At 41.7% G+C, this 26226-nt stretch overlaps 1 protein-coding gene across 3 annotated transcripts; it reads right to left on the bottom strand.

Moving 5' to 3' along the window:
- Window positions 1-660: 660 nt before the first annotated feature.
- LOC130290552 (olfactomedin-like) lies at window positions 661-17826 on the bottom strand. Of its 3 annotated transcripts, XM_056538337.1 has the most exons (9): window positions 17767-17826; window positions 15940-16170; window positions 12137-12230; window positions 9978-10075; window positions 7439-7568; window positions 4437-4589; window positions 3629-3844; window positions 3354-3504; window positions 661-1961 (listed from the first exon to the last, which is right to left on the bottom strand). In XM_056538337.1, exons 5-9 carry the CDS (start codon window positions 7556-7558, stop codon window positions 1138-1140), a joined length of 1464 nt encoding a protein of 487 aa, XP_056394312.1. In that variant the 5' UTR covers window positions 7559-7568; window positions 9978-10075; window positions 12137-12230; window positions 15940-16170; window positions 17767-17826; the 3' UTR covers window positions 661-1137. The 3 variants fall into 3 exon arrangements, with proteins under 3 accessions (XP_056394312.1, XP_056394313.1, XP_056394314.1); XM_056538338.1 differs by lacking the exon at window positions 17767-17826 and having other exon boundaries at window positions 15940-16202; XM_056538339.1 differs by lacking the exons at window positions 9978-10075; window positions 12137-12230; window positions 15940-16170; window positions 17767-17826 and adding an exon at window positions 7919-7953.
- Between the last annotated feature and the right edge of the window lie 8400 nt (window positions 17827-26226).

The following is a 26226-nucleotide window of genomic DNA, read 5'->3' on the forward strand; positions in this document are numbered from 1 at the left end:
GCCATGCCAGAAACAGTCCGGATCTGTGGGGCATGTGGATGGCATGAAGATCTGACCAATCAGAGTAGACATTTCACTGGTAAAACTCCTGTATACTTGAAGTGCATGCGCTGATTTACTGTCTAGTAGCGCCTCCCTAGAGTATAGTGCGGTACTGTTCTTGTACCAGGACTCCTATGCACACCAGGTAAGGGTGGCTACATATTGTTTCTCCGGCACAGTGTGTATTCTGTAGGGGACCCTGAAGATGTTCCTGCCTTCTATGTATACAGTGATTTATTGCTTCTAGCAACCATTTCTGACTTTTATATATATGGACTTGCTTTATCTATCTTAGTTATTGTGTCATTTGTCTTTACATGTTTTTTTCTCTAATTTTTTGTTGATATTTTAGGGACCAATGACTAGTTTTCTATAGAGTTATGGTCTCAATATACAATGGTTTTAATATACAATGGCCATCCTGTAACCAATTCATATTGTACCTTGAGGGACCACTGTAATCCTACAGACTGTAAAAGATACAATAGTACATCCATGTTCCATGCAAACGGGCTGACACATAGCTCCAAGCAGCCTTATATCAGAATGTACTTTGTGAAGATTCAGACCGCACTCACTTTTCATATAGTTTATTTTTCACTTACAATCATGAGAAAATCCACAAGTTTATGATTTCATATTCACGTATAAATCATTTTATTAACAAACATCTAAGTGGTTCACTTTGCATTTGTCCCCAAAAATCCTCCCAATACAATATGGGGAAGAAAGACATAACAAGACACAGACAAGGGTAATGTAATGGAAGTATATTATACTGCTGACAGTATGTATGCTGCTGACAGTATGCTCGTGGTACAGAAGAGCATGTAGTATATGTGATTATGTATATATTAAGTGTGAATGTGGTAACACATATCTATAGAGAACTTAGGTGACCACTTTGTTGAATGAAGGCCTGAAGCTCTTACTATTTTGTGCCTATATAACAGATAAGTGGAGAAGGGATTGTAAAAGCCATGATAGATCTTGATTTTTAGGGATATGGATTACAATCAAGGGTCATTTAGTCAACAGGAATACAGACAGGATTGTAAGAGCTCTATTAAGAGAGACAATAGGCATACTGGAAGCTCAAGGCTTAAAGGCCACATCATAGTGAACCAGATAGCCATCATTATACATGTAAAGCTTGCGTTCATTTGCATTATAGCTCAAACTTTGCACCTTTTCATTTATCTTTTCTATCATGAAGCTTATCGGACCTCCCTTTCCAGTCTTGGTGTCAAACATGTAGAAGATCTCCTCAGTCTTTTTGCTTACAGAGCGAGTGACATACAGGACTCCACACATCATGAATGCATTTGTGGCCTCAACCTTCATCTGTGTGGTGGACCAGGCTTTATCCACTGTCAGGGTGGCAACATTGATCTTACCCAGTATAAGTCTTCCATCACTTTCTTCTGTGGAGTATACCACCCAGAGACCCTTCTCATCAGAAGCAAAGTCCATGTCTTGGAAGGCAACCCCAGAGTAGGGGTATCGGTTGTTGAATACGGCATTGGGTAAAGGCTTTCTCTGATAAACCCCATTGCTCAAGCTTACCCTGCACATGTCACGACTATTGTAGCAGTTGTAGTACAGATTGTTGTTATAGACGATGGCTCCTGCACCCTGACCAGCAAAGGTATGATTCCATTTATTCTTGATGAGCACAGAGAGGGGCAGGTCCATAGAGTTCTTGTAAAGAAGTAAGTCATTCAATGATGGGTAGACACGTATGGACTCCATAATTCTGCCATCAGGATTGAGAGGGGCAACCCAATACAATGATTTCTTAGTGGTGTTCCATGCTGCATCCTTACCCCATGCTCCAGATTTAAACATGACTCCCTTCCAGTTAAGCTGCAGAAGGTTTGGTTTGCTGATAGATGATAAGCCTTGGTGCTGACAAGATCCTACAAAGAATAATAGTATAAAAGAATACCATATAGACAACCCATATTTTATACAGATATATATATATATATATATATATATATATATATATATATATATCATTTTTTTTTAAATGGGACCAAAGGGTAATGTCTCTCCATGAGCAGACCATTTTAAAGGATACCGTTCATCAAAAAAAACTTTTGATATATTATAGATTAATGTATGCAGAATAACTTTCCAATAGCATGTTATTAAAAAATATGCTTCTTTCTATTTAATTTTCAACTTTGAAAAAATGACCACTAGGGGTCTCCCTACCAGTCCTTTTTTTTTATAGATTTCAGACTCATGAAGGAGTCCTAAATCTCAGACTGCAGCCGGGACACAGACAAACTAAGCACTGCTCACTGCCAGAGAGTTTGCCTGTGTCCCGACTGCAGTCTGAGATTTAGGACTCCTTCATGAGTCTGAAATCTATAAAAAAGGACTGGTAGGGAGACCCCTAGTGGTCATTTTTTCAAAGTGGAAAATTAAATAGAAAGAAGCACATTTTTTAATAACATGCTATTGGAAAGTTATTCTGCATACATTAAACTATAATATATCAAAAGTTTTTTTGATGAAAGGTACCCTTTAAAGACATGTGGAGACTTATGGGCCACTCATGCTCCACTAGGAATTCTGAGAAGAAAATATATTCAACACAGCTCTCTCACGCCACCTTTTTGGGGTAGCTTTCCCTTAAACAGTTGCTATCATGAGAAAAAAACTTTTTCTGCCCACTTATCTAAAATTTGTTTTTATTGCAACAGGTCTCAATCCTGGGACCCGCTGCGATCCATAGTTTTAAGCCAGAGAAGCGAGCAGCAGATCTGACCATTTTTCTGTACAAGTCTGCATACACTTAGAGAATAGGTTGGATTTGACTGACAGCTTGGGAGTGAGCGGTATGCAGCCATGAACTTCCTAAGCTTCTAACTAGTGATCGCAGCTTTATCAAAATTTTCTCTTAGTGAAAGTAAACCTTTAAAGCCAGTGTTTCACTTCAATTAAGTGTCTTAGATCATGACTGGGAATATATGCAAAACACATAATTATATTGTAATAATATAGTGATAATATTTTCTCCTGCAGTGGCCACTGCAAGGGGAATTTGCTGCTGGTTTCATCTTCTGGGTCAAGTGATTGCTCGTGGGAGAGAAAACAGGTTATCGAGTCAGGACAACCCTGTCAGCTGTACTGCACTTGACTTCTCTGTTAATAGTAAGCTATCGCCTTATTCCTAGCCCTGTTTATTCTACTTGTACATTGGCTGGACGAAGACCCTTGTGCCTTCAGATTCCTGAAATGTAAATCCTATACCGGGTACATTTCCTTCAGTACGTCCCATTTTAGGAATGACAACTTACCAAGTGGTACCATGGGTGGACCTTTCATTTTGATATTTTTCTCACAATCTGCAAGACGTTTTTTCAGATTCTCCATTTCTCTTTGGGCTTTGAGGACATTGTTCTTGTCCAGGGTCTCCAGTTGCCCAACAGTCTTAGAGATGGTCTTCACCTAGAGAGATAAGATCAATAAATACATTACTCCAGGAATCCATTATCATACAATATTGCAATGATAAGGTACGGTTCAGTATTCCCACCATAAGGTCTACTGTTAGATGTAGACTGGAACGTACCTCTTTATACAGACTTTCCACGTGAGCATTGCTTCCATTGACTTTGCCTCTCAGCTCCAGGATAACTAGCTCCATCTCTTTTATCTCCTTCTTAAGGACATCAAAGTTTATTTCTATAAGGCCTTCAGGACGCAGCTTCTCCAGTTTTTCTATTCTCTTGGTTAGGTTGATGACTTTTTCCATAAAGGAGTCCAGTCTAATGTCCTGCTCTCCTATCTAGAACAAGGTTGATAGTACTCATTACGTGATAGACAATATAACTATAGAGGTTCTCAGGACTATAACATTGATGGCCTGTCCTTAGAATAATTAGGATCAGTGGGTGGAATTTATCAATACTACATAAGCAAGGTTAGACGTGAAATTGTTGGACACTAAATTTAGACAGGTTAGACGTGATATTTTTCTCTTGATTGCTTAAACATTTGCATATGTCATCAATATGCTCCCCACGAATGATCTTTACGGTGCCTCACTGTGAAACATTTATTAGCATTTATGCTAATGTAACTAATGTGAACTATGGTGGTCTTACCATGTCTCAGCAAAATGTTTTCATCTGAGCTCCCCATAAACCCCCAATTATTGTACTAGTGACACTTTCTAAACTTAAGCCTTAAGATAATTCTGTGGTCTTGGTCAAAGAGTGCTAACACTAGGAGTTATTTATCACATTTGTCCTATGTAAATGTCACAATCTACATTGTGCCCGACATTTGTCCAGGCAGTACATATACCTGTGTGCCCCGATTACTGTGTACTCCAGTGGACATCCCTACTGATGACATTGTCACAAGGTTATACCCACCTTCTGCATTTCATCCTCAACACGGTTGGTCAGACGTAGGGTTTCATCCTCCAGGGCCCCCACCCTCTTGGCTGGGAAAGAGCTGTCTGGTAGGAGGACCTCACATACACAGTGGTTCTCTCCGTTTATCTTCCCCGTAAAATTTCGGGTCACCTAAAAGAAGACAGAGGTTTACATTAAATTAATGTGCACATTGTAACATAATAGAATAACAAAAAAAAATAAAAATAAATAAACAGTAAAACAGTATGGTACATGTCTTCATCTTTCTGCCATATGTTAAACCACATAACAAACTCTCCAAAATATGATAGTCACAGCTTTGATATGATGCTCTCCAGCATGTATTTGTTAGAAAATTGGATACCAGTCATACCTTATACTTTATCAATCTTCCCACTATCTTCATTGTGTATGGAAGGAAAATAAGCATGTATAGTAACACTTATTAGAACAAATTAAGGATTTCATCTCTTCCAACCTGCTCGTGGTTAGGGACAGCTTTACATATTTTAGTGCATTGTATGTATTATACAAAAAAAAAACATTTCTCCTATAATTTTTATGTAAATTTTCACAGTTTTTTGTTGTTATGCAGCTTTCATGTATTACAACACAATGCAAGCTGCTTTATTCCATATAGTCTCAGATTCAACAGCTGACTGTTGCCTTAGTCTTTAGCTCTTGGAATGTGCATCTAAACTAAAATCTGACTTGTTATGCTTTGATAGTAGATGAGTGGTGTCAAGAAGAAAAGATGGATGAGAAATGAGCGCGCAGAGAGCAGGTTGTTGGGAATAAGACTAAATGGAATCAAGCTGTTTGCAGTGCATGCAAGGGCCCTATTAGATTACCTGACCCCCCACACTGTAAACAAACACTGATCTCAACAGCTCGACTGTCGGGAGGAAAGGGCCGCAAAAAATTACTTTGTACGGCACTTTTCTGCTGTCAGCTATCGACTGCACACCCTCTATTACATAGAGATATGTGTGGCTGATGGCCGAAATGAGCCAACCAGCTGACATACCTGCATGTAAGGACCCTATTGAAGGGCCCTACCCTGCACTGTAAACAAGTGCTGATTTTGTAAAGCAGTGGTCTCAAACTGTGGCCCTCCATTTGCTTCAAAACTTTAACTCCCAGCTTGCATGGATAGCCAACAGCATCAGTTGCTTAACCCCCATAACACAGGGACATGTGCAACTGACAGCCCTGCTGGAATTGAATTACTATGGGTGAGGTTAGAGATGGTAAAATATAAAATAAAATATGTGATGTAAATAAGATAGATGTTAGATAGATAGATGATAGATAAATAGATAAAAATATATAATACAAAACACATTGTACTGGATATTGTAATTTTATTCATATTTGGGAATTAAGCATACATGGCTTAATATAAAGTAAATTACATCTGTATTTCCTAAAATATGTAAAGCAAATGCCAACTATACAACACTGAAAAATGGCTTACATAAGATCCTACATAGAGATGGAGCACAGCAAAATTGGTAATGTAATCTTTTCCTTGAAAAAACAAGTAATAACCCAATGTGATATCATGGTTATAAGAGAAAAAATTTTGACCTTCCCCCCCAGAAGAGCATTATTCCTGTCCATGGGTTGTGTCTGATATTGCAGCTATGGGGCAGCCATTATTATCAGGGCAGCCATTTTACCTGAGTTGCCCTATGGACATAGAAAGTATAGAAGCGAAGGGACCCTATTGATATCTATGGGAGAGTTTGGGACATGCTCTGTGACTTGTGTAGAATTCACCATGCAGGTAGGGGAGGAGGTGAGTTGTGACCATCACCTGTTATGAATGACCTGATCCTGTCATATATATGTCATATTTCACAGTAATCCTGTCTGTCATAGGGAGGAAACTGCTGGAATGTTATCTCAACAGAACAGAAAGTGTAAGCTTAGTGGCCAGAATGAAATCTGCTAGATTTTTAGGACTGTTAAAATATGGATAGTAAAATGAAAAGTAGAACTTCTACAAAATAAAGTCTTAAAAGTCTGTTCAAACTTGATTTAAAGGGAACCTGTCATCATTTTACCATATATAATGAATGGCAACACGTTATATATGGTAAAATCTTCTTCCTTGCCATCCCGGGGAGACGTTCCTGCGGGCAGGGATGGTGAGGATATATAGTTTAAAAGAGTCCCCCGCCGGCCCTGTTAGTAGCCCCCTGGGTGAGGGTTTAACTTAGTCTCCCTGTACTGACTGTAATCATGCCACCTCCGTGTGAGTGATGCCCGGGCATGGCCCGTGTCATCTGTCTGCTCCGTCTGCCTAGGAAGCAGAGCGGTGTAGAGGGCTGTCAGTAATGCTGCGGAGGAGTGATTACAGCGCAGCGGACGGGTCATCTCCCAGTGATGGCAAAGAAGAAGATTTTACCATATTTAATGTGTTACCATGCATTATATATGGTAAAATCTTATTTCCTTTTAACAATAAGTCATTTTCTCTGGTGAAACCTTCCCTTTAAGTACAACCCATTTAAGCGTCTATATTGAGCTTCCTCTGTCAATATGGCAATATGCAACCCCACAGATGACAGTCTAGGAGCTGAAATGCATTCAGCAGAATTGTGAATGCAGTTCTGGAGCATAATACAGTGAATGCAGTCTTACGTAATACAGTCTTTCGTTAAGGATCAGTAAATTAAAGGGGTTAACCAGGAATAGAAAAACAGAGCTGATTTCTTTCAAAAACAGCTCCACGTCTGTCCCCCGGTTGTGTGTGGTATTACAACTTGTCTCCATTCACTTCACTGGAACTGAGCTGCAGAACCACACCCAACCTGGAGACAGAAGGGGAACGTTTTTATTTTTTTTAGAAATTAGCTCTGTTTTTCTATTCCTAGATAACCCCTTTCAATAAATAAATTAAATAATATATATATATATATTTTTTTTTAAACTCCACTCAACATGGTTAACTATTTGATGTGTAGCGTATTCGACATCTGTGACCTTCTCACCAGCCATCCATAAAAGCAATCCATTATTTTTTGATCTTTATCTTCCCCGGATGCCTCACTGTCCTGTGCAGATTCTGTAACATTTTGAACAGTGCTGTTGGTTCTATGTAACCTTTTCATCAGGTACCGTCTGTGGAAGGATGCAACATGGACAACATAGGATTGAGCAAAACAACAAGTAACATGAAATACATGTAGTAGGAGACTGAAGTAGATGGGAAATGGGGCACTTGTACTGGAATTCTATAGCTGGCACCAAACTGGTAGAATTCTATTTGGCATTGAACTAAGTTATTGGGATAGGCTGGTAATGTGGATAAAATGTCCATTGACCTCAATAGAAAGCACATATGAATGCGCATATGAATATGAATGCAGTGAGCGCTCACTGCGGTGGGTACAGGTTTACACAATTTGAGCATTTTTCCTGCTTCTGCACAAAGCGTTGCTCAAAAAACATTCCTAGTGCACAACACATACCATATATTACATCTTATTATGTAAGACAATGGGGGAGATTAATTAAAACCTGTCCAGAGGAAAAGTTGCTGAGTTGCCCATAGCAACCAATCAGATCGCTTCTTTCATTTTTAAAAAGGCCTGTGAAAAATGTCTGCTATGACTAAAGATTAAAGGGGGTCTCAGCACCCCGACCAATCTAAACTTTGGACAGTATGGTCTCGTTCACATTATGGAAATTCCACACGGTTTCTGCTAGCCGCAGCCCTATTCTGCCCCTCTGGTCCAATGTCAGAAGTTCCGCAACAGAACTTTCAACAAGGAATTGGATTTCGCCGAAAGATTGAATATGTTTAATCTTTCAGCGGAATCCGCCAGAGCAGTCCCGTCTGTCAATGGTTTGCGGATTCAATGGGGAAATTCAGCGAGGAAATCCTTTGCTAAGCTTTCATAGTCTGAACATACTCTAATGCTTTAAAGGAGAACTCCAGCAAAAGTCAACTTATCCCCTATCCACAGGAAAGGGTATAAGTAGCTGATGGCGGTAGGGTCCGACTGCTGGGACCCCCTGATCTCCGGGACCTCAGCTCTCTCAGTGAGGAGCATGTATCGTCTACCAATGGACGGCACACACTCCATTCATTTTTATGAAAGCGCCGATAATGCCCGAGGACAGATAATGTCCTCGAGTCTTTTCGGCACTCCCATAGAAATTAATTGAGCGCATGCCGTCTGCAGCACCGGGTCCCGTCTCACGATCATCTACTTATCCCCTATCTTGTGGATAGGGGATAAGTACATTTTTGCTGAAGTTCTCTTTTAAAGGGGTACTCCACTGGAAAACATTTTTTTTAAATCAACTGGTGCCAGAAAGTTAAACAGATTTGTTAATTATCTCTATTTAAAAATCTTATTCCTTCTAATACTTATCAGCTGCTATATGCTCCTCTTTTTGAATTTCCTTTCTGTCTGACCACAGTGCTCTCTGCTGACACCTCTGTCCATTTTAGGAATTGTCCAGAGTAGGAGCAAATCCCCATAGCAAACCTATCCTTCTCTGGACAGTTCCTGACATGGAAAGAGGTGTCAGCAGAGAGCACTGTGGTCAGACAGAAAGAAAATTCAAGTAGAAAAGAACTTCCTGTGGAGCGTACAACAGCTGATAAGTACCGAAAAGATTAAGATTTTTACATAGAAGTAATTTACAAATCTTTTTAACTATCTGGTACCAGTTGATTTAAAAAAAAGTTTTCCAGTGGAGTACCCCTTTAAGGACGTTCATCAGCCAAGCTTGGTTGGAGATACGAGAGATACTGGCATTTTCAAATTTTCTTTTTGGGGATTTTTGCAAAAGTGACCGCAGGAAGTGCATTCAGAATAGCTGGCACCTTGTGAACCAGCTTCTAAGCAACCGAAGATCAAACTCTTCATTTTGCCAGTATTTTTGTGCCAGTAATGTGATAACTTTACCAAAAGATTTTGAGAAGCTAATTCTGAAGTGACAACCAAAATGGCTGCAAGAATGCAAATATGTTGTAAGGAAACCTGTAAGTAGGAAAAACTGTATTAAAGTTACATAGTGACATAGTTTGTACTTTTGATAAAAGGTACCATCAAGTTTAACCTAAGACCCTACTGTGTTGATCCATAGGAAGACTAATGAAACCCATGACAAAAATGTATACGGTAATCAGAATAAATCCCTGGATCAACCTGGTGTGCTCCGACGGCCTCCAGACCTCCGGGGGGTGAAATGGAGCATACGCAGTACATTTCCCTCTGCCCAGCATATATGCAGCATCGAAAGGCTGCGTACGTGCTGTGTGTGACCCTAGCCTAAAAGTGATATTTTCTGAACATAGCAGGATTGGATTGAGCTCTCCAGGACACATTTGGGTGCAGTATTATAAACGTTATTATGTGTTCCAGTTGGTTTAATAACGTTTCTCCTAATGATAGGTTCCCTTATAATCATATTTTTGGTGCCTCCATATCTTATATCATTTCTGCTCTATACAGGAGAAGATTGGAAGCGAAAGAAAAAGAGAGATACAAGTGTTGTTATTTCAGTTCACAATACAATATGAGTTTCTGTCTTGTTTTGTAGGGGAGTTTGTCGATTGGAATATTCCAGCCAACAGACTGCTTGGTATTGGTGGAGTCCTGATGGCCGATTCTCTGCAAGAAAGAGGAAAGAAAGGAATCTCATTCAGTGGATTGCAATGACATTCAGTTGGTAAACATTTCATTGAAGCATCACCATTATTTACTCTAGATTCTTCATTTTACTAATCTAACCTCAGTTTTACTTAATACAATATACAAAATATCAACACTTTGCTATTGACAAACTTCTCAGTTTTATTATATTTATCTATGTACTGCTTTGTTTACACAGTCCAATATATGTGATTATATCATTCAAGTGGTTCTGTCAGCTCTCCCAAGGGTAAGGCTAGGTTCACACTACGGTTTGTAACTACGGTTCCCGTATACGGCTGGGAGGAGGGGTGGGCGGGCTTAATCGTGGCGCCCGCACTCAGCCGTATTCGGGAACCATAGTTAATGTATGTCTATGAGCCAACCGGAGTGAACCGCAGCCTCCGGTCAGCTGCTTTTTCGGCCATATGCGGTTTCCCGACAGCAGGCAAAAACGAGGTCGACCACCCCTCCTCCCAGCCGTATACGGGAACCGTATTTAATGTATGTCTATGAGCCGACCGGAGTGAACCGCAGCCTCCGGTCGGCTGCTTTTTCGGCCATATGTGGTTTCCCGACCGCAGGCAAAAACGTGGTCGACCACGTTTTTGCCTGCGGTCGGGAAACCGCATACGGCCGAAAACGCAGCCGACCGGAGGCTGCGGTTCACTCCGGTCGGCTCATAGACATACATTAAATACGGTTCCCGAATACGGCTGAGTGCAAGCGCCGCGATTAAGCCCCGCCCCCCTCCTCCCAGCCGTACACAGGAACTGTAGTTACAAATCGTAGTGTGAACCCAGCCTAAGATAGAGTGGGAGATGCTGAGCATAAAGAAATATTTTCTGTCATTTTATTCAGTATTTCAGTTTGAAAATCTGTTCAACTGTTGCCAGGACTTATAGATAAAGCTTGCTTCATCCCTTGAACCCATAAAGTGGGCCTGTGAGTTCTGCTTTCCCTGTTCCCTTCCATATTGAAAGCCTGCATGTCCTTCTTACCCCACCCACTCATAAATAAAGCCTGTGAGTCCTTCTTACCCCACCCACTCATAAATAAAGCCTGCATGTCCTTCTTACCCCACCCACTCATAAATAAAGCCTGCATGTCCTTCTTACCCCACCCACTCATAAATAAAGCCTGTGAGTCCTTCTTACCCCACCCACTCATAAATAAAGTCTGTGAGTCCTTCTTACCCCACCCACTCATAAATAAAGCCTGTGAGTCCTTCTTACCCCACCCACTCATAAATAAAGCCTGTGAGTCCTTCTTACCCCACCCACTCATAAATAAAGCATGTGAGTCCTTCTTACCCCACCCACTCATAAATAAAGCCTGTGAGTCCTTCTTACCCCACCCACTCATAAATAAAGCATGTGAGTCCCTCTTTCTCTTTGACTGGTACACTGCTTATGGGCGCACTCTGGCCTGTACACTGTATATAGGGTAGTCTGGTTAGTATACTGTATATGGGGGCGCTCTCTACCTGAGGTACTTAATATGGTGGCAGTCTGATCGGTGCTTTCTACATGGTGTCACTCAATTTGGCAGCATTCTGGCTGATGTGCTGTGTATGTATGGGGGCAAATACGGCAGTGGGTACATCACAGAGAGATATACTTAATTAGCTGACTGGCAGATACCCTCATGATCTGAACTTATTGTGTATCCAGAGTGTAGATAACCTTTTCTGCCTTGAGCACTGTGTTTTGCCATTGTTGGACCACCATGAACACAATCAGGTCCAAGGTGGTTTAAGCTAATTTATTCTGATGTGTATTGCCAGTAAACCATTATAGCCATTCTGAGTATTTCCTATCACTTCCATCCATATCCAAGTTATAGAATTGTTAATTTGATAAATCCCTTTCTTTATTCTTTTTGTACCAAATTTTCATACTGAACATTTATTTGACAAAAGTTTAAATATATTTTCCATGCAGATCACAGTTCCCATGGCTGGAAGTGTGCAGAAATACTCAGTATCACTGTGCATTGCAACATGTTTTAAATGGCAGCAAAGGAGGCATAAGCTCTTACCACAGATGTTTCTTTCTTTCATCTTGCAGGCAGCCATATTATTGAAGTCACTGCTGGAGACGGGTTTGAAGTTGGTTCTGAATTTCCTGTTAAGCTTCCAGTAAAAAAAATACAGTGTCCATGTCTTGCTATGTTTCTTGCTGTAGATCTGATAACCACACTAGTTCGACGATTTTACAATTTTTGTTGAATGTAACTGGTACTGCTGGTGCTCCACAGGAGCGTGGTCCTGCAGACTCTCCCACCGGCCATGTTCAGTGTTCAAGCACATATTACAGTTTCAGCTTATTGAATTACCGGTGTTATTTAAAAATACAGTGCAATCCTTATAACAAACCCATGCTAAAGAACAGGGGGATAAACGGAAATCATTGGGCCCTATAGCAAAAGTCAAAAGTCCAAAATAGGGCTCTGCCAAATGTAAAAAAAAATATTAGTTTATTTATAAGGCTATTCTGGAGAATTCTGCCAAAACCAACACAAGGAAGAGTGGAGGCAGGGGAGGGAGGGAGGAAGGTAAGTATATGATTTTTTTTCTATTTAAAAGTACCCTGAGCAAAGTTAGATAGAAAAATAAATTCTTCAGTACATCCCCTTAATGCCTATCATTGCAATATTTGGTCCAAAACTACATGCTGATAACATTTTATATTATATTTTTACAAGAGACATAGTTCTAAATATTTTACATGTTTTCCCAGTCACTGTGTTAAAGCATACCTGCACCCTCAGATAAGGGCTCATTTACATCACATCTGCGCCATAGGTGGCACGTTTATGTCAGCAAAATGTCTAAATGGAATGATTATGTGCATGAACAGGCACAGGCCCCATTGACTTTAAAGGGGTACTCCACTGGAAAACTTTTTTTCTGGTGCCAGAAAGTTAAACAGATTTGTAAATTAATTCTATTAAATTTATTTTTGAATTTCCTTTCTGACTGACCACTGTGCTCTCTGCTGACACCTTTTTTCCATTTTAGGAACTGTCCAGAGTAGGAGCAAATCCCTATAGAAAACCTATCCTGCTCTGGACAGTTCCTAAAATGGACAGAGGTATCAGCAGAGAGCACTGTGGTCAGGCAGAAAGGAAAAAAAAAAAAAAAAGAACTTCCTGTGGATCTTACAGCAGTTGATAATTACTGGAAGGATTAAGATTTTTTAATAGAAGTAATTTACAAATCTGTTCAACTTTCTGGCACCAGTTGATTTAAAGAAAAAGGGGGAGATTTATCAAAACCTGTCCAGAGAAATAGTAGCTGAGTTACCCACAGCAACCGATCAGATTCCTTCTTTCTTTTTTGAAAAGGCCTCTGAAAAGGGAAAGAAGCAAGCTAATTGGTTGCTAGGGGCAACTCAGCACATTTTCCTCTAGACAGGTTTTGGTAAATCTCCCCCAAAATGTTTTCCAGTGGAGTACCCCTTTAAAGGGGTACTCAGCCCCTAGACATCTTATCTCCTATCCAAAGGGTAGGCGATAAGATGTCTGATTGCGGGGGTGCCTCCCAGGGGAACCCTCAATCTTGGCTGCGGCACCCCAGACATCCAGTGCATGGAGCTCCGTGCCAGATGACTAGCGATGTGGAGGCTCGTGACGTTATGGTCGCGCACCGCTCGTGCCCCCTCAATGCAACTCCCATAAACTTTCATTGGGGGTCGTGACATCACGAGCGGGCGCGGCTGTGACGTCACGAGCCTCCGGCACTGAACCCAACACTCTAAACGAATGCCGAGTGCAGCAGGGAAATCACAGGGGTCCCAAGCGGCAGGACCCCTGCGATTAGACTTCTTATCCCCTATCCTTTGGATAGGGGATAAGATGTCTAAGGGCGGAGTACCCCATTTAATGGCCCAAACCTACTAGTCAACTAGTGACTACATTGGTAAAACCATATATACATGCAGGAAATACCGAAAACATAGTTACTAGTTGACTATGTTTGGGCTATTAAATTCAATGGGCTATAGATTCTGTATAAATTTAGATTTACAGTTTATTCATGTAGTAGTGTGGTTTATATCTTTATATGAATTTTTCTATACATTTAAGCTTTTTTTTAACACAATACAAGATATGTCAGAACATAAAAAACTATCTACTAAAGTTGCAGTACATAGTAGTACATTCATTTTCACAGTGAATTGTAAAATGTAAAGAATATATAACAATACAAACATCTAAATGGAAGTTATCTTACTCACAATACATGAACATGCTGCAATTTACGGCAGTACTGAGTATGTCAGCAAACTTCATGAAACCCAAAAAAGCTAAACTTTTACCCATATTTTACTGGGTATCCCATAGATTCAGCATTATGCTTTTATTATGGTGTGGTGCAAACACAGAGCATAGTTATACTTAATTCTATAAACTAAGCAATGTGATCAATAACCAGGCATAGGTAGTCAACATGTATAGGTGTAGGGGTGTTCAAAAAAGACAAGTGACCAAATAGCAAAAGCAAATTGCTGCCTTCCTTGCGTTGGTCCACCTCTCTACAAACCTTCTGTCCTAGGACAGATGGGGTCAGTCCGTGTTAGTGAACCCTCATACCCCTCATTTGTTTTTCCCTCATCTAGTTCCTTATATCACTGGCAAATTAAACTGTGGTACTAGTGGAAAGGGGTAGCCCCCTAACAAGATTTGAAGGTCCCACAAGACCAGTTATATCCAAAATATCAAAATCATCTGCCTTACAGTGAGTGTGCAGATTTTAGACCAAGATTTTTTGCCTGTTAAATGTATTTATATATCATTATAATGATAAATGGGAGTCTGATGATCAAGTGGGAAGTTTGTCTTGGCTGTTTGCTAAGTAATAAAATGACGTGTTTCTTATAAGCTCGAGAGTCGTTGAGGAGGTGCTGAGGTAAAGCTTTCACACCTCCTCCCCAACTACTTCATGTCCTACATGATTGATGTCCAGGGTTTGGTTTACAGCAGTGATCCTTGTACATCATTCATGGGGGTGGGGGGGGGGGGGGGGTAGGGTGGACGAGGGAGGAGGCATGCATGCTGTAACTCAGCCATCAGCTAAAGGACAGGTACAATTCGTTTTATCTTCCTATTAGCTATCTACTCATGTCTGCAGCTCTAAGCATAATATATAGCTTACAGATTCCCTTTAAAACAAGTGCATGAAAAGCTGGTTTAAGAAAATTGGTTTGTGTCAAATGATAAAATTCTGACTACCTGAAATCTTAGAAGGGGAGCTTAGAAGGTTACTAAATACAGCTTATTCTTTGAAATTAGTAAGAAAAGACAGGAGATTGGGCCACCGAACAGAGCAGAACAGGAGCTGCGGGGGACCAGGAGTAGGTAAGTATAGTAGTTTTCTATTTTAACCCAGACCCAGCAACATTAAACTTTTTTAAAATGTAATTAAAATCTAAATAAATTATTAAAACAGAATTAACAATGTATCTATTTAATTTAGTTGTTGACTAATAACCCCTCCTAAACTGAGGAGACTGGGATGGAAAATACAATTGAAGGATAACCACTACTTTCGATGGGTTGTATACAGCCCCCATGATCTGCTATAAGGGTCTTTTGGGTTCCGCTTTGTAAACTTGAAATTAGAATAGAACACAGGAACAATAGAGGGCTCATACACCCCTTTAAAACCCCCTATAAAGGCACCATCAAAAATTGATCTGTAACATAACCACATGGATGAGCTCTTTGTAATTACAATGGTGTAACATTGTAAATATCTATTAAGTGGCTGCATACTGTTAATGTACATGTCCTACATTGCTCTATAAAGTTCTGATCAAAGAAAGATTCCATATACTCACAAATGCAGCAGCACCGTGGAGCAGGACCAGCGTCAGGAGGCAGAGATACATCTTCATTTAGGATATGCTGGCAATGCTTTAGGTCCACAGTGCTGGGATTTTTATAGGTGGACACTGAGCCCCCTGCACACTCCAATGCCCATCCCCCTCCTTTAATAACACTATGTTATCTTGATCCTCAAATGATGTTCTTGAGATGATTACAGGGTATAGTAAGCCCATATCAATGACCTGTTTGAAGAAAGTAGGATTACAGGTGTATGGTGACGAGTGTCTGGGATTATATATCATTGACAGTGACCATTGTTCTGCAGATTTACTTATTCTCCTATTTTGCATATTGATGATATTAAACCTTCTGTCGTTCATTTTCAATTTGTGCCACTTTGCATTCATTTTTGTGCTGGAAATGGGTATGCACATATAACCTTATTATTATTATTTTTTTTTAATCTAAGAGCCGAGGAACGTGCTCTCGAATCACCCAGAGTGCAAGAAAAAGTGCAAACGTGTTACACTAAAAAAACGTGTACAGAGGATGCGGTCTATCACAAGCCCTTCTCCGATAGGAGAGAGGCCCCCCAACAAACCTTACCCTTCGCCTCCGGACCAAAAGGTACCTGCGAGGTTCCAGGTTCGATGGCCCTTTTCGCCGAAGCTACTAAGGGACCACAAATGCTCCCAGCATCCCCCTTGGCGTTAGCCAAGGTATCTGCCCGCAGAGCCGATAACGGTAGGCACCCTGACAAAGCAGGAGTACCCGGGGTGTTTGCAGGGAGGTGCGGAACCTAATGGCCACACACACCTCCCCTAGACCGCCAGGAGGGACACCCAGAAGGACTACCGCATCCTGACAAATCCTGTGGACACACAACACGCAAAAAGTGACACAGTGAGACAAAAATAAATAAATAAGTGAATGTGTGCAGATATACTGCCCGGACATCCGGCCGGATCTATTAAAAATTTCTCTGATCCTAGCCAGAAGGCCGGGAATCAAGAGGTGAGTGCCACAAAGGTGCAGAGATCATGGTGCCCGTGCTTCCACTCAGTGAGCCAATCCTCCCAGTGAGTTTCGGCACCTCAGGGTCACCACTCCCCGAGGCACTAAAGTACCTCGGCTCTAGACCCCCCAACCTCATGGCGAGACCCGGAGGAAACAGGTCACATCAGGGCAGCAGTCCAGCTGATTCCTCAGACCCAGCCCCGGAACACCTGCCCCCTCCATGCAGTACCCATCCCCACATCGGCGTTACTGTACATCGGCATGAAACTGATAAGAACAGATACTACACTTGATCTTAGCCGAAAGGCCGATATAACCTTAGGGCCAGTGCAAGGATTTTTGGTGCCCCCCTCTGCCACAGTCATCTGCATTTCCCTCCTAACGTCCCAATCCCCCCACCTCCCTGCACCACTTAAAGGGGTACTCCGCTGCCCTGCTTCCGGAGCTCCGCTCCCCCGAGTCCGGAAGTTTATTGTTCCGAACGCTGTGTGCAGGCTTCCGTGTTCAGGGCCGCCCCTCGTGACGTCACGCCTGCCCCCTAAACGAAAGTCTATGGGAAGGGGGCATCACTTTCATGTGAAAAAAAAACGTAGAACTAAAGGGAGTGCAAAATTTGTGCTACAGACCTAGAAATTCTTAGGATAGTTGTCATCCCAGATGTTAAACCACCACCAATCATGAAGTTATGGCATATTATAGTGATAAGTCATCATGTGATAGGATGGGATTACGTCTAGGCATTATCCAGCTGGCAATTATCTTTATAATTATGCTCTGTGAGGTTCTAAATATAAATGAAAAAAAAACATACATAAACTTACTGTCTGGCTCCATCGCTGCTACTGATGCCACAGAACTCCAGTCTCTGCTGTTCAGCCCTACTGGATTTGGAAATGTGATGTCATAGGGCTGCTCATCACTGTGGCCATTAATTATCTGAGTGAGCTTATGATGTCACATCCCTGACCCAGAAAGTGCTTCAAAGTAGGGACTGGAGCTCAGTGCATTTAATTTTTAATTTTTTTAGCACCTCCCTGAGCATATTTATAAAACGATGCTGCTCAGATAAACCCTTTAAAGGGGTACTCTGGCCCTAATACATCTTATCCCCTATCCAAAGGATAGGGGATAAGATGTCTGATCGCGGGGGTCCTGCCACTGGGAACCCCCGCAATTTGTCATTCAGCACCCACCTTTGCAAGCTCTCTGCAGCGCTGTAGGGTCCGAGAGTGCAGCGTGACGACCACGGGGCCGGAGTAACATCCCTCGGAGCCTCCAGCGCTGCGGAGAGCTCACAAAGGTGAGTGCTGAATGACAGATTGCGGGGCTCCCCAGTGGCAGGACCCCGTGATCAGACATCTTATCCCCTATCCTTTGGATAGGGGATAAGATGTATTAGGGCCGGCATACGCCTTTAAGCTTTTAGGCTGCATTATGGCACACTGTTTCTCCTACCACTTAATTAAAAAAAAGTTTAAAGGGGTATATATATATATATATATATATATATATATATATATATCAACTGGCTCCGGAAAGTTAAAGGAGTACTCTAATGCAGAGTATTCCTGCTCCGTCCTGCCCGGGCTGCAAAATAAATGAAAATGAACTATCACTCACCTCCCTGGGTTCCCGCGGAGCGTCACTACAGCTGATCGGTCCTCCGGTCCATCTCCTTCATACTTCCGGGTAGAACGCGGCAGAACATCGCGGGGGCCGGGGATAGGCTGAGGGCCATGCAACGCTTCGTAACACCCGGAAGTATGAAGGAGATGGACCGGAGGACCGATCAGTTGTAGTGGCGCTCCGTGGGAACCCAGGGAGGTGAGAGTTGGTTCATTTTCATTTATTTTGCAGCCCGGGCAGGACGGAGCAGGAATACTCTGCACTAGAGTACTCCTTTAAACAGATTTGTAAATTACTTCTATTAAAAAATCTTAATCCTTCCAATAGTTATTAGCTTCTGAAGTTTTCTGTCTAACTGCTCAAAGATGATGTCACGTCCCGGGAGCTGTGCATGATGGGAGAATATCCCCATAGGAACTGCACAGCTCCTGGGACGTGAGTCATCAGAGAGCAGTTAGACAGAAAACAACAACTCAACTTCAGAAGCTAATAACTATTGGAAGGATTAAGATTTTTTAATAGAAGTAATTTACAAATCTGTTTAACTTTCCGGAGCCAGTTGATATATAAAAAAAACTTTTGGCCTGGAATACCTGGAATAACTTCACTGAATGCCAAAATGCAAGACCTAGGGCTTAGGTTCTCAATCTGTGGTATGTGTACTCCAGGGAATACATGTCATGTCTCTAGCTGGTGCTTGCATTGTTCTAATACAGTGCTTGAACTAAACCTCATAGTGCATTATATCAGCCTTGAGGATTAATGATGGAATTTATCTATACCCTGCTTAGAAACACTAAGCAACATCGATCTAGGACAAACTACAACCATGAAAATACAAGAATAATGTTTAAATAGCAACTGTCATTTGTACAAACTCTGCCTTGTCTGTGTCATGTGATCGGCACAAACTCACCATGAGAGTGTCTCAATCAGGGAGAGGAGTGCGTGGTAGCACAAACTTCTCCCGGCTCGTTCTTCTTTTTTTAATTTATTTATTTATTTATTTTTTTTTTACAAATGACAGGTACTCTTTCAATTTGGAATAAATATGAAGTACTGAGGGAAGAATTCAGATAGTATTTCTTCCCTGGTCATTAAAGGTGCCCATATATCTAGACAAAAGTCAGCCTAACCAGCCAACCCTTAGCTTAGGGTGTCCTGATCACACAGCTTGTTACATTTTCTTGATACGTCCTTCCCTTCCTGAGATATGAGGGTTTATGGTTTATCTGACAATTCAGGGAATCAGTCAGATGGGCGTAGCTTAATTTTAATAATAGGAGTGACTAGGTGATAGGGGTGAAGTTAATCTTAATAATGGGTGTGGTGATCAGGTGATGAGCAGGATTCTACAGTCAGGGGGTGTAAATATAGTACATTAGGGGCATGTCTGTCTAATACATACCTCAACAGTTTAATCCAGCCCATCAACTTATAGTCACTCCCATTAATAAAATCAAAATCACGCCCATCTGACTGATTCCCTGAATTGTCAGACAAACTATAAACCCTCATATTTTAGGAACGGAAGAGCGTGTTAAAAAAAACCGCAAAAAGGGGTTGGATCAGGCAGCCTAAGCTATTTAATGATAATGCAATCTCCTTTATATTTTTGGGGCTGGCCACAGGTCATCTTTGACAACACTCTATTAGTTACTAAAACGATATAAATACTAAGTTATGATAACTAAATCTACAACTAATGCCAATCAACTTTTTAGTCAACTGAACAAAACTAGACCAAAATGTTAAGAAGAAAGATTTGGGAAGAGATCCGGTTAAAACGTATCTTTTTGTCTGTATTCATTGTTCAAACCTTAAAACCATAAGCAATAACAGATTAATAGCTATTTACTTCAATAGTTTATACATTCAGTTTGCTGTATTTTAATCTTTCTGTATCATTTGCATTACACTTGAACTCAACCTGTTAGAGTTTATTTGAATAATTCTGCTGTAGATCTGGCCGAGTAAAATCTTATGACAGGTAGTCGACTAAAACAATTCAAATGACAAAAATGTGACTAAAGCGAAATGTTGTTTTAGTAAAAAAAAAAAAAAGACTATGGATGAAATTAAATGAAAATTTGCTGTTAAAATTACCACTGGTTTTGGTCCAGACCTCTGGGGAGAGGGGGTTGGACTAAAGACTCTTCCCACAGCCTTCTAGAAACGTCTGTATTGAAGCTTAGCTTGGGAGTGTATCATGTGACCAATGCATCACTAATCTGGTACAATATCCATATGTTTAACCCTTACACAGTTGTAAGACATCAGTGTATGCTACTATGACAATGACATGTGCAAAACAGTTATGCAGGTCAACTCACAGTACTCCATACACAGATTTTATCAGGTAGCTGAGACATAATCTATAGATACATAGATCTGTAATGGAGCTGCATGTACAATACAGTAGAATACCGTATTTTTCACCGTATAAGACGCACTTTTTCTTCCCCAAAACTGGGGGGAAAAAGTCGGTGCGTCTTATACGGCGAATACACCCCTATTGCGGCGGTCCCTGCAGCCATCAACGGCCAGGACCTGCAGCTAATACAGGACATCACCGATCGCGGTGATGCCCTGTATTAACCCTTCAGACGCGGCGACAAAGCTGACCGCCGCATCTGAAGGGAAAGTGACACTAACCCGGCTGTTCAGTCGGGCTGTTCGGGACCACCGCGATTGCACCTCGGTGGTCCCGAACAGCCCGACTGAATAGCCGGGTTAGTGCTTACAGGACACCGGGCAGGACCTTACCTGCCTCCTCGGTGTCTTCTCCGTTCAGGGATCCCCTGTATGGCCGGCGCTCTCCGTCCTCGTCATCACGTCGTCGCGTACGTGCGTCGGCGTGCGTAACGACGTGATGGCGGCGACGGAGAGCGAGGATACTCGGCCGGCAGCAGAGACATTCCGGAGCGACGGGGACACGGCAACAGCGATGGAGCGACATACAGGGCAGCGGTGACGGGTCCGGAGCGGCGGGGACACGTGAGTATTACCTCCTATGCAGTGGTCTTCAACCTGCAGACCTCCAGATGTTGCAAAACTACAACTCCCAGCATGCCCGGACAGCCGTTGGCTGTCCGGGCATGCTGGGAGTTGTAGTTTTGCAACATCTGGAGGTCCGCAGGTTGAAGACCACTATTGGGTTCAAAATCTTTATTTTTTTAGATTTTGCACCTATAAATTGGGTGCGTCTTATACACCGGTGTGTCCTATAGGGCGAAAAATACAGTATTTTTAAGCAAGGCTATTTACAAAGTCACTTTATTTTTATGTTGGAGCATGCCAAAGGTAAATATGTTCTTTCACCCAATTGATGACACCTCAGTTCTGTCCACATTACTACCACTTTAGGTGAGAATATAAATACTTTCCTGTGGCTCCTCTTTTTCTCTTTGTCCAATTCTGTAAACTTTGACCTCCCCCACTTATCTCTCTTCCTAGAATTCCTTCAATCCATGATACATTATCCGGGTGTATTCTGTAACATAATTCCTCAGCCGTAGACCAAACATCCCATTGTTCAGTGGTTATATAACAACGATTACCTGATAGATATTGAGACACTTAGCAGGAAATCACCACCGGACAGGGAGTTCATATCATGATCTGTAGAATATGACACCTTTTGTGAGTACAATCTGTGCTAACACCAATATGAGACGATTTCCTTAATTTACTTATACACTAGAGATTTATTGAGCTCATCACCCTCTGGAATTCCCAGAGCCATTACGGTGGCCATACATTTCATTAACTGTTGGATGAATGTTCATGTGTTGTCAATGGGGGCTGAAGAGGTAACCTGCAGTCAGACAGCTCTAGTGGCAGCTTATCCCCCCCCCAGAACAAAAGTGTCATGCAGAAAAAACCCATCAAATCTGACCCATAATCTGTCAGTGGATAGTTGGGAGGCCAACCAAAGTTATCATTGAACATCTTAAAACGAAGGCACAACTGAGAGGGTGCTATCAGCTTTTTCTTATTATTCCCTAAAAGCAACACTTGCCAGCTTTAACCCCTTAAGGACCAGGCCATTTTACACCTTAGGACCAGAGCGTTTTTTGCACATCTGACCACTGTCACTTTAAACATTAATAACTCTGGAATGCTTTTAGTTATCAATCTGATTCCGAGATTGTTTTTTCGTGACATATTCTACTTTAACATAGTGGTAAAATTTTGTGGTAACTTGCATCTTTTCTTGGTGAAAAATCCCAAAATTTGATGAAAAATTAGAAAATTTTGCATTTTTCTAACTTTGAAGCTCTCTGCTTGTAAGGAAAATGGATATTCAAAATATTTTTTTATTTTATTCACATTTCCAATATGTCTACTTTATGTTTGCATCATAAAATTGACGTGTTTTTACTTTTGGAAGACACCAGAGGGCTTCAAAGTTCAGCAGCACTTTTCCAATTTTTCACAAAATTTTGAACCTCGCTTTTTTTCAGAGACCAGTTCAGGTTTGAAGTGGATTTAAAGGGTCTTCCCATTAGAAATACCCCACAAATGACCCCATTATAAAAACTACACCCCCCAAAGTATTCAAAATTACAATCAGTAAGTGTTTTAACCCTTTAGGTGTTTCACAGGAATAGCAGCAAAGTGAAGGAGAAAATTCACAATCTTTATTTTTTACACTCGCATGTTCTTGTAAACCCAATTTTTGAATTTTTACAAGGGGTAAAAGGAGAAAATGTATACTTGTATTTGTAGCCCAATTTCTCTCGAGTAAGCAGATACCTCATATGTCTAGGTAAAGTGTTCGGCGGGCGCAGTAGAGGGCTCAGAAGCGAAGGAGCGACAAGGGGATTTTGGAGAGTACGTTTTTCAGAAATGGTTTTTGGGGGGCATGTTGCATTTAGGAAGCCCCTATGGTGCCAGAACAGCAAAAATAACCCATATGGCATACCATTTTGGAAACTAGACCCCTTGGGGAACGTAACAAGGAATAAAGTGAGCCTTAATACCCCACAGGTGTTTCACGACTTTTGCATATGTAAAAAAAAAAAAAAAAAATTTCACTAAAATGTGTGTTTCCCCCCAAATTTCGCATTTTTGCAAGGGTTAATAGCAGAAAATACCCCACAAAATTTGTAACCCCATCTCTTCTGAGTATGGAGGCACCCCATAAGTTGGCATGAAGTGCATTACGGGCGAACTACAATGCTCCGAAGAGAAGGAGTGATATTTGACTTTTTGAGAGCAAATTTTGCTCGGGGGGCATGTCGCATTTAGGAAGCCCCTATGGTGCCAGAACAGCAAAAAAAAAAACACATGGCATACCATTTTGGAAACTAGACCCCTTGAGGAGCGTAACAAGGAATAAAGTGAGCCTAAATACCCCACACGGGTTTCACGACTTTTGCATATGTAAAAAAATATATATTTTTTTTCACTAAGATGTGTGTTTCCCCCCAAATTTCACATTTTTGCAAGGGTTAATAGCAGAAAATACCCCCCAAAATTTGTAACCCCATCTCTTCTGAATATGGAGGTACCCCATAAGTGGACCTGAAGTGCACTACGGGCGAACTACAATGCTCAGAAGAGGAGGAGCACCATTGAGCTTTTGGAAAGAGAATTCTTTTGGAATGGTAGTCAGGGGCCATGTGCATTTACAAAGCCCCCCGTGGTGCCAGAACAGTGGACCCCCCCCACATGTGACCCCATTTTGGAAACTACACCCCTCACAGAATTTAATAAGTGGTGCAGTGAGCATTTACACCCCACTGGCGTTTGACAGATCTTTGGGACAGTGGGCTGTGCAAATGGAAAATTACATTTTTTATTTTCACGGATCACTGTTCCAAAAATCTGTCAGACACCTGTGGGGCGTAAATGCTCACTGCGCCCCTTATTACATTACATGAGGGGTGTAGTTTCCAAAATGGGGTCACATATGGGGGGGTCCATTGTTCTGGTACCATGGGGGCTTTGTAAACACAAGTGGCCTTCAATTCCGGACAAATTTTATCTTCAAAATCCCAATGGCGCTCCCTCTCTTCTGAGCATTGTAGTGCACCCATAGAGCACTTTACATCCACATATGGGGTATGCTCTTACTCAGAAGAAATTGGGTTACAAATTTTGGGGGGCTTTTTTTTTATTTTCCCTTGTGAAAATGAAAAATTTAGGGTGACACCAGCATTTTAGTGAAATTTTTTTTTTTTTTCATTTTCCCATCCAACTTTAATGAAAATTTGTCAAACACCTGTGGGGTGTTCAGGCTCACTATACCCCTTGTTACGTTCCGTGAGGGGTGTCGTTTCCAAAATGGGGTCACATGTCTGTATTTATTGTTTTGCGCTTATGTCAGAACCGCTGTAAAATCAGCCACCCCTGTGCAAATCACCAATTTAGGCCTCAAATGTACATGGTGCGCTCTCACTCCTGAGCCTTGTTGTGCGTCCGCAGAGCATTTTACGCCCACATATGGGGTATCTCCGTACTCAGGAGAAATTGCGTTACAAATTTTGGTGGTCTTTTTTTCCTTTTACCTCCCGTGAAAATAAAAAGTAAAGGACAACGCCAGCATGTTAATGTAAAAAAACTTTTTTTTTTACACTAACAGGCTGGTGTAGACCCAACTTTTCTTTTTCATAAGGGGTAAAAGGAAAAAAAGCCCCCAAAATTAGTAACGCAATTTCTCCCGAGTACGGAAATACCCCATATGTGGCACTAAACTGTTTCCTTGAAATACGACAGGGCTCCGAAGTGAGAGAGCGCCATGCGCATTTGAGAACTAAATTAGGGATTGCACAGGGGTGGACATAGGGGTATTCTACGCCAGTGATTCCCAAACAGGGTGCCTCCAGCTGTTGCTAAACTCCCAGCATGCCTGGACAGTCAGTGGCTGTCCGGAAATGCTGGGAGTTGTTGTTTTGCAACAGCTGGAGGCTCTGTTTTGGAAACACTGCCGTACAATACGTTTTTTTATTTTTTATTAGGGGGACAGTGTAAGGGGGTGTATATGTTGTGTTTTACTCTTTATTATGTGTTAGTGTAGTGTTTTTAGGGTACAGTCACACTGGCGGGTTTACAGTGAATTTACCGCTAGGAGTTTGCGCTGCGGTGAAAAATTTGCCACAGCCCAAACTTGAAGCAGAAAACTTACTGTAAACCCGCCAGTGTGAATGTACCCTGTACGTTCACATGGGGGGGCAAACCTCCAGCTGTTTCAAAACTACAACTCCCAGCATGTACTGACAGACCGTGCATGCTGGGAGTTGTACTTTTGCAACAGCTGGAGGCACACTGGTTGGAAAACCTTCAGTTAGGTTCTGTTACCTAACTCAGTATTTTCCAACCAGTGTGCCTCCAGCTGTTGCAAAACTTCAACTCCCAGCATGTACTGATCGCCGAAAGGCATGCTGGGAGATGTAGTTATGCAACAGCTGGAGGGATCGCAACTACAACTCCCAGCATGCCCAGAGAGCTGTTTAGGCATGCTGGGAGTTGCAGTTTTGCAACATCTGTAGAGCTATAGTTTAGAGACCACTGCATAGTGGTCTCCAAACTGTGGACCTCCAGATGTTGCAAAACTACAACTCCCAGCATGCCCAGACAGCAAACTGCTGTCTGGGCATGCTGGGAGTTGTAGTTTTGCAAGATCTGGAGGTGCACAGTATAGAGATCAC

This window comes from Hyla sarda, chromosome 9, assembly GCF_029499605.1.
Source record: "Hyla sarda isolate aHylSar1 chromosome 9, aHylSar1.hap1, whole genome shotgun sequence".
Taxonomy (NCBI): Eukaryota; Metazoa; Chordata; class Amphibia; order Anura; family Hylidae; genus Hyla; species Hyla sarda.